General features: G+C 44.3%; 1 protein-coding gene and 1 long non-coding RNA gene across 3 annotated transcripts in view; one reads left to right on the top strand and one right to left on the bottom strand.

The window, feature by feature from the left end:
• The window catches only part of LOC109647328 (PDZ domain-containing protein 4-like), a 31848-nt gene extending 26170 nt beyond the window's left edge, over window positions 1–5678 (bottom strand). For both annotated transcript variants that reach the window (XM_069527630.1, XM_069527629.1), the window contains exons 1-2: window positions 5552–5678; window positions 2597–4756 (exon numbers count right to left, since the gene is read on the bottom strand). In XM_069527630.1, the coding sequence (XP_069383731.1) occupies window positions 2597–2656 (60 nt within the window). In that variant the 5' untranslated portion in view covers window positions 2657–4756; window positions 5552–5678. The remainder of the gene's footprint in view (window positions 1–2596; window positions 4757–5551) is intronic.
• Window positions 3212–6505, top strand: LOC138410629 (uncharacterized). Its single transcript, XR_011243329.1, has 2 exons — window positions 3212–3567; window positions 4150–6505. It is a non-coding gene; the product is annotated as an uncharacterized lncRNA (long non-coding RNA).
• The last annotated feature ends 1846 nt before the right edge of the window (window positions 6506–8351 follow it).

Raw genomic sequence — 8351 nt, 5'->3', positions numbered from 1 at the left:
GTTTAAAAAACAACTTCCTGTCAATCAACGAACACGACACATCTGGAGTCTTCACTTCTCCTGAAGCTCTTTTCTCTTTTTATCAGATTCATGTAAATATACAGAAGACACTTCTACCATTAACTGAAACAATTAACCCACTAGTGTGTGTGTGTGTGTGTGTGTGTGTGTGTGTGTGTGTGTGTGTGTGTGTGTGTGTGTGTGTGTGTGTGAGAGAGAGAGAGTGATTAATGAGGTCTGTAATGGATTCTGATGACCTCAGAGGCCTGATGAACAAACACGCAGGCACACACACACACACACACACTCATATACACACACACACACTGAGTGCCCCCTGTCACCTTGGCTGTACATGAGAGGGTGTCACTAGTGGGCGAGAGAGAGACTGTGTGTGTGTGTGTGTGTGTGTGTGTGTGAGGAGAGAGAGGACAGATGGTTTGAAGACATGAGACAGTAAACGACCTTCAGCTGCTTCAGTTTTTCTCAGATGTGTTCAGTTCTAATAAACCTTGAATGAACATGTGACTCATCAACGTCACTGACGTTAAAAAAAGATTCTCCAGCTCGATCTGCAGCTTCACAGACAGAAACAGTCCGAGCTGAGAGTGTGTGTGTGTGTGTGTGTGTGTGTGTGTGTGTGTGTGTGTGTGTGTGTGTGTTTCCTGAGCAGGTCTGTTGTTGGAGTTTTCATGGAACACACACGTCTACAGGTGTTTGATAGCAGGGATATAAAAGTGTGTGTTTGATGTATGAGGAGCTCGGAGCCACAGCTCCTCCATGAACATGAGCAGCTGGAGGTTTAACTCTTCACTTCCTGACGTGTTTCCTGACGTGTTTCCTCGGCGCCCGCTCGCTTCCCTCTCGACACACTGAGCAGTTTCAGTGCATTTAAAAGAACAAGACTCTTATTATTGTAACCATGACAACAAAGGTCCCGTAACCTCGAACCAACAATGTTTCCTGCACCCGAAACACTATTATATATTATGTCCTGAAACAAATGTAGTTTACATCAGTGATTTTAAACAGTTTTCAGTTGCATCACATGAGGAACTCGTTTTAACTGTCGGGAATTTAGTCTTTTCATTTGTAATTTGTTTTCAAAGACGACTCAACCATCGCTGAGCAGCTTCGCTGATCGTTCAGATCGCTGAATTCATAAATTCAAGATGAAAGATAAAGAGTCCAGCTCAGCTAACGCTGCAATTAACATTACAAATGAAACTCGCCCAGTTTCCTCAAATAAAAGTTTCCATGTGAGGATGAAGTTCGGCCTCGAGACAGACAGTGTGAGTTTGTTCTGTGTATTTAATATTCAACGTGTTTCATTTGTCGTATTTATTCAGTTCAAAACTCAACAAACCAGAAGAATCCTGATCTGATCTGAGATCTACTGAGCGTCAGAGACTAAAGAACAAGATGAAACAACCAAGATCTACTTCAGGACGAAGTGTCCTCGAGTGATGATCTGCTCAGTGCAGCTCAGGAGAAGCCTGAGGAGGAGGAGGAGGAGGAAGAGGAGGAGGAGGAGGAGGAGGAAGAGGAGGAGGAGGAGGAAGAGGAAGAGGAAGAGGAAGATCCAGACCCAGGCTGATAAACCTGTGATACCAACCAACCAGACAACATGGTGTTCAACAAACAGCAGAAGAACTGGTGACAGACGCAGCGAAGAAGAAACACGAGAAGAACAAAACCAAGAAAGAGGTGAAGTCACAGCAGATTCCAGGGAAACATCTGAGAGACTGAGGACGACCCTCAGGCTGCCAGTGGGGATATTTACATATATATAATATATATATGTAAATATATATATTAAATATAATATAATATATATTGATGTAGATATAAATAAAACACATCTGCTTCTTTTGACATGAACTTAAGTGTTGCAAATGAATGTGTGGAAGTCTGATCATCCAAGCACACACACACCATTTATCTCTCTCTCTCACTCTCTCTCTCTCACACACACACACACACACACACATACCATTTATCTCTCTCTCTCACTCTCTCTCTCACACACACACACACTCACACACACACACACACACACACACACACACTCACACACACACACACACACACACACACACACACACACACACACACACACACACACACACACACACACACACACACGCACACACACACTCCTCTGTGACTTTCAGCCTCCACTGGTTTAAAACAGCAGAATGACACAGTGACCTTTAAAGAGAGAAACTAACCCGACCTGCAGTGATGAATGGAAGTGTGGTCTCCTCTGTTACACACAGACACACACACACACAGACACACACATTCACACACACACACAGACACACACACACACGTTTCTCTCTGTGTCTCTTTGATTCATCCGCATGTTTTCAATCTTTTCATGATTTCATTGTATAAGAAATGAATTTGACTGAATCGAAACACGGTTTCTCACAAGCAGAGGCTGCATGAGTGAAAGCTTTCCAACATCTGGAATCAATAACTCCTGCTCTCCTCTGATGCTTCACTGAATTTTTCATTGGATGGTTTCATTTCCGCTGATCTCTGATCAGTTGGTAAAAGGACAAAAAGGAGGACGTGCTGAGATCCTCACCTGGAACATGATCCTGTACTGCTCCTCCTGACGTTTCACCACACACATGTTGCAGCCCATGATGACGTCTGTGTCTCGTCCTCTTTATCTCCGCCTCTGCTTTCCTCTCGTCTCTTTATCACTCCGTCCTGTCTCCTCCGTCCTGTCTCCTCCGTCCTGTCTCCCCCTTCTCTTCAGGTCCCTCAGGAAACAGCCCAGTATCAATAATCCAGCTCGTCAGTCCGACCTTTCACTTCTGAATCAGATCTCAGGTCAGTCCTCGCTGTCTGACTTCTTGATCGTGTGCCTCTTTATCAACCTCTGACCTTTGACCCCAGGTAAATGTTCGCGGGGACGACAGCGTCTCAAAGTGAACATAAGGTCGTCTGACTGTGAAAAGGTCAAGTCAGAGAAATCACAACGATCATTTTAATGTGAAAACATTCGTTCATCATGAATCCTCAAGAAGAAAAACTTCAGTCGCAGGTTTGTGAAGTTTCACGTTTTCATAATTAAAAATGAAAAAAGAAAAAAATCAAACAGATGTTCACTTCACCGGTCGATTGACAGCAACATCTGTCCTCGTTCAGCGAAGCGTCACTCAGCTGAGAGTCACTCAGGCTCACTTCCTTCATCAGATTGTTTGAGGTCGTGAGCGAATGAAGATGATGATGGAGGAGTGTGTGTGTGTGTGTGTGTGTGTGTGTGTGTGAAAACTTTTCTTTGTGATTTCCCGCTGATTAAAGTGAAGTTGCCACGGTGATGGACGACGATGATAACGAGGTGACGGACAGATGAATAAGGATTTGACCAGATTTCTTTCCGTCACCTTCTAATCACGATAAAGATAAAGATAAATCTAATTCCTACGTTAGAATCTGCAGCTGCTCACCTGAAGAAACCACCTGCGCCTCCTTCGTCTGTGAAAAGGTTTGTCAGTGAAGCGGAGGGTTCGGGCCCGAGGTTCGGTTTAAAGCTGCAGTGGAAACAAGGTGAATAAAACACGACGAGTTCTCGGTTCTCAGTTTTCAGTTCAATGATTCATCTGAACATCAGCGAGCGTTTAAAACGACCTTCGTTCTGATGCATGAGACGATCTACAGCAAATATCCGTCTGATGAGAGCGAACGTGTTTTTAAAACCTGAAGTTTTGTCTCATAATCTGTGCGTCAGTTTGAAACCCACAGAGTTTGAGTGTCTGCAGCAGCTCCTTCTGTTTTCAGTTTCCTCGATGAGTCATCGCGATCAAACTCGATCTTAAAGATCAGGAAGCTGGAATCTAACGTCTGCGTAGTTTTGTGCTTTAGTAAATTTACTCTGAACATCTGCTCCTGAGATGAACTCAACAGGAGAATCCACCGTCGGGTTTCTATCTAAAGTTTTAAAAGCCGTTGCTTTAGTTCAGTATTTATGAAACCTGACTCTGGATCAGTGACTCTGACCTGATCGCTCGTGGACAGTTTTGACGTGTTGCATCGTGTTAAAACTCTTTTACATTTACTGTTTGAATCTCTGCTCCTCCTCCTCCTCCTTCTATTCATCTGATTTCACTTCCTGTTCTCCTCCATGTTGAGGCGTTGGAGTCGCCCTCCCTCCTCCCTCGGGTGCGATCCCCTCCCACAGAGCGACAGAGACGGCCTCAGCTCCGCCCGTGATACCTCCTCCTGTTATCTGCTCTTATCTGACATCAACACCTGCTTCATGCAGCTCGCTCCTCTGGGAATCCTGAGGAGGGAACATGGAGGGAGAAGAGCAAAGAAAGATGATGGCACAGAGAAAATCTAGAGGATGAGATGAAGAGAAGCAGAAGGATGGAAATGAAGACTTGTCATCTCAGAGTTTTTCTTCCTTCGAGCTCGTTGGTGCTCAGACGATCTCTCGTTGTCTTGTTGGTCGGTAAAACTTTTTATTCTTCTTCAGTTCAGTGAATCTTCAGAGTTTCTCTGCTCAGCTTCTTAAACCTGCAGCAGGACAGATAATCCAGAGAGGTGAAGACTTGGGTTTCCACTTCCTTCCTCCTGTAAGTCCTCAGAAATCCTCCTCCAGCAGACGGAGGCGCAGGAGTCAGATCCTCAGACCATCAGCTTCTCCTCCTCTCTCTCTCTCTCTCCCTTCATCCCTCGACATCCTCTGCTGCTCCGACATTTTTCTACAAAGGTTAAATCCGGCTTAGTTTCGCTCCTGGACACGGACAGAGAATAAAAACAGGGAGAGAGAGAAATGAGATTCTGGTTTCACACTCTGATCAGAGAGGAGACGTGAACACACACCAGCTTGTTAGATTGATCCTGAACTTCTGCTCAGATTTTACATTTGTTCCATTTAAAGGAAAAGATTTTATCACAAAAACAATTTGTTTTAAAGTCAACATGAATTTCAACAGCAGCCGTTAATGTGTAAAGATGAAACTTCGTCAGCTGCAGAATAAAACAGGTCATTAGGTCTGAAGAAAAACTCGCTGCTGCTCAGAACTACGGGTTATTTTATTAATTTATCAAATATGGTGAAAGTAAAGAGACGGTTTCGGTTTGTTAGAAACCAGAGACGCTGGAAACAACTCGATTATTTGATTAAATTCATCAGCGACAGATTTCCGAGTTGATTCATGATGAATATTTTTGAATCGAACTCGTTCGTCTCATTTTACAGAGAAGATCATTTCTTTTTTTTTTCAGCAGCTTAAAGACGTCGTCTTGAATTTTAAAGCTTTTCTACTTTATGAACGAAACGATGAATCAGTTAATCCAGAAAATATCTTGAACAAGACGTAGACAAACCAGGAATCTGCTCCAGAATCACACTGGGTGAAAAATTCAAAATGAACTGAAATGAATGTCAAACTACTGAAAATGCAGCTTTAGAATTAAAAACACAAACAGAAAGTCGTCGAGCTGCAGCTGAAAAAGGAATCAGTGAAAATCAGCTGCACTGATTTCATTCTAAAATTCATTTCCAGATGTGTGAGGAAACACCAACCACTGGATGTCTGGAGGGGATTCAGCCTCCAGGTCCAGAAGTGGATCCTCGCCCCGGCAACGCTTCCCCGCCGGCGTCCCTCCTCCTCCTCCCTCCTCCTCCTGCTCCTTCTGCTGCTGCTGCTGCTGCTGCTGCTGCTGCTGCTTCCCTTCTCTTCCTCTCTCCCACAGATCCTGCGTCTCCTGGAGGAGCAGCCCTGCTCTGTGCAGACGTACGATGGGATGTTGGGATTGAAAGGAGCCTGTGGTGGATCAGGATTCAGAGGACAGATGTTCCCTCGCTGCTCTCTCGCCTCTTCTGCAGCATCTTCTCTCCGCTGGAACAACAGCAGCAGCCTCCGCGGCAGCTCAGCCAATAACCTGCAGCCGGCAATTAATTTCCCTCTCCTCCTCCTCCTCCTCCTCTTCTCCCTCCCACCTGCTCTGAATCCCTGCATGTTCCCTCCCCTCGTCTGTCTCTTCCCTCTCATTGTTCTTCACCTGTTCATTCATCTCCGTGACATCACACATGTAAACATGTGTCTGTGTCTCTTCACGGATCAGAACGTGCAGCCGCCTGTCGAATCCTTCAAGAAACACTTTGAGTGAAAGTTCAGTGTTTTTGTGTTTGTTCCTCCTGCAGGAGGCTCAACGCTCAAACACACACGTCAGTCTCAGCTTCACTCAAACAGCCGCTGCTTGTGCTCAGATTCGATCTGCACTTTTAGGTGAAAGCATTAAACAATCTGAAATCAGTGACCAACGGAACGAGCTCTGGAATCAAGAGGACGGATAAAACAAGGAAACCAGACTTTATGTTCATCATCATCCTCATCATCCTCATCATCATCCTCATCATCATCATCACTACCATCGGACATCAGACGCCTTGCACAGACCAGCAGCATCAGAGAGTTATTGTGAAATATGAGTCCAATCATCGAATATGAGTCTCAGAGGACGTTATAAAAACTGAAACCGGTTCAGTGACATAATAACACAGTGCGTCGTCCATTAATTCACTTAACGACCTTTGGGGCCTTTTTGAAATTCTGTCTCTTCTGCTGTGTTTGTAAAATAAAACAAGCTCAACCGGAAACTAAATATTTTAAAAGCTCAGTGTGTCTCCTCACTTTGTCTTCGTCTGTTCTTTTTCTTTGTCCCGTACGCTCCCTCGCTTTTGTTTCCCGGAAAACCTGCGACCACGTTATTACTCTGTGTGTGTGTGTGTGTGTGTGTGTGTGTGTGTGTGCGGTTGTGAGTGTGTGTAAAACCGATTCGTCTCTTGTTAAATTAACTCTGTGGACATTTATATGATTCTAATTTAATTTAATTTCACCCCCCCAGTGTAACACGCTGACAAACACACAGAGAACGAACGTTCATGATTTATTTACACGTGAACGTTCACGAACACGTTGAAATGAAAAATACAAACTGATTGTGTTTATGTAAATCTGAGTTTTTAATGCGCGACGTCCCGTCGTCGTCTGGTGTGAGACTCGCTGCAGCACGACCACATCATCTCATTACACAGCGGCGACGGGAGATATTGATTTTTGATTGACGTGATTATTTGAAGCTGATCACATGTGACACTGAAGCTGCACAGGAAGCGTCCGTCCTCCGTTGCTAGGCAACAGGAAGAGCCGCTGCTGTCCATTAGCTAACTTGGCTAACTGATAAACACAACCAATACACACAAGTAACAGAAACAACAGCCGCCGCACAGAAAAGCTTCATCAACTCACAGCTTCATGTTTCACTCCTGCTTCTGTCAAACTACGAAATAATCCTGGTGAAGTTTCACTGGTGTTTCATCTCAACTGTATGAATTGTTGTTTCCTTTACCAGTGTTTTTTACAGCAGCTCAGACTGAATATTTTAGGTATTCATTTTTCTTTAGAGGGTTTTCCATCCATCCATCCATCCATCCATTCATCCATCCATCCATCCATTCATCCATCCATCCATTCATCCATCCATCCATCCATCCATCCATCCATCCATCCATCCATCCATCCATTCATCCATCCATCCATTCATCCATCCATCCATCCATTCATCCATCCATCCATCCATCCATTCATCCATCCATTCATCCATCCATTCATCCATCCATCCATCCATCCATCCATCCATTCATCCATCCATCCATCCATCCATCCATCCATCCATCCATCCATTCATCCATCCATCCATCCATCCATCCATCCATCCATCCATCCATCCATCCATTCACTGTCTTCTACGTATCCGTCTCGGAGGTAATTCATTTTAAACTGAATGAAAGAGCTTTTATTTTGTTAAAGTTGTGAACCTGGGTCTGAAGATTGAAGCAGCGATAAAGAAAATTCTGTTTCATTTAATGAAAAACATTCACTGTAAAATCGTCAGCGCAGATAAACCAGGTAGGATGAGCACAAAGTTTTCTAACTCCACTCTGCACACAAACTATAAAAGTGACAGAAGAGTTCACCGATGACGAGTATTAACACAACATGACAACAATATAATAATAAGAGAACACGACATTACACAACGTTACACACATGTACAACAGAGTCTGCAGTAGTGTGTGTGTGTGTGTGTGTGTGTGTGTGTGTGTGTGTGTGTGTGTGTGTGTGAGTGTGTGTGTGTGTGTGTGTGTTGTGTGTTGTGTATTTATGGTGTGACTGCAGCTCGACCCCAGTGAAATACATCCCTGCTGTCAGAGAATCAATACACCTCCCCTCTCCTCCTCGTCTTCATCATCTCCCTTTATCCTCGGATTCTTCATCGCTCCTCCTCTTCGCCTCCTTCCTCTCACGTCCCTCTGTCCT

The sequence above is a fragment of the Paralichthys olivaceus genome, chromosome 6 (genome assembly GCF_024713975.1).
Source record: "Paralichthys olivaceus isolate ysfri-2021 chromosome 6, ASM2471397v2, whole genome shotgun sequence".
Lineage (NCBI taxonomy): Eukaryota > Metazoa > Chordata > Actinopteri > Pleuronectiformes > Paralichthyidae > Paralichthys > Paralichthys olivaceus.
Note: the sequence above shows the minus strand (reverse complement) of the source record. Positions and strands in the feature narration are given on the sequence as shown.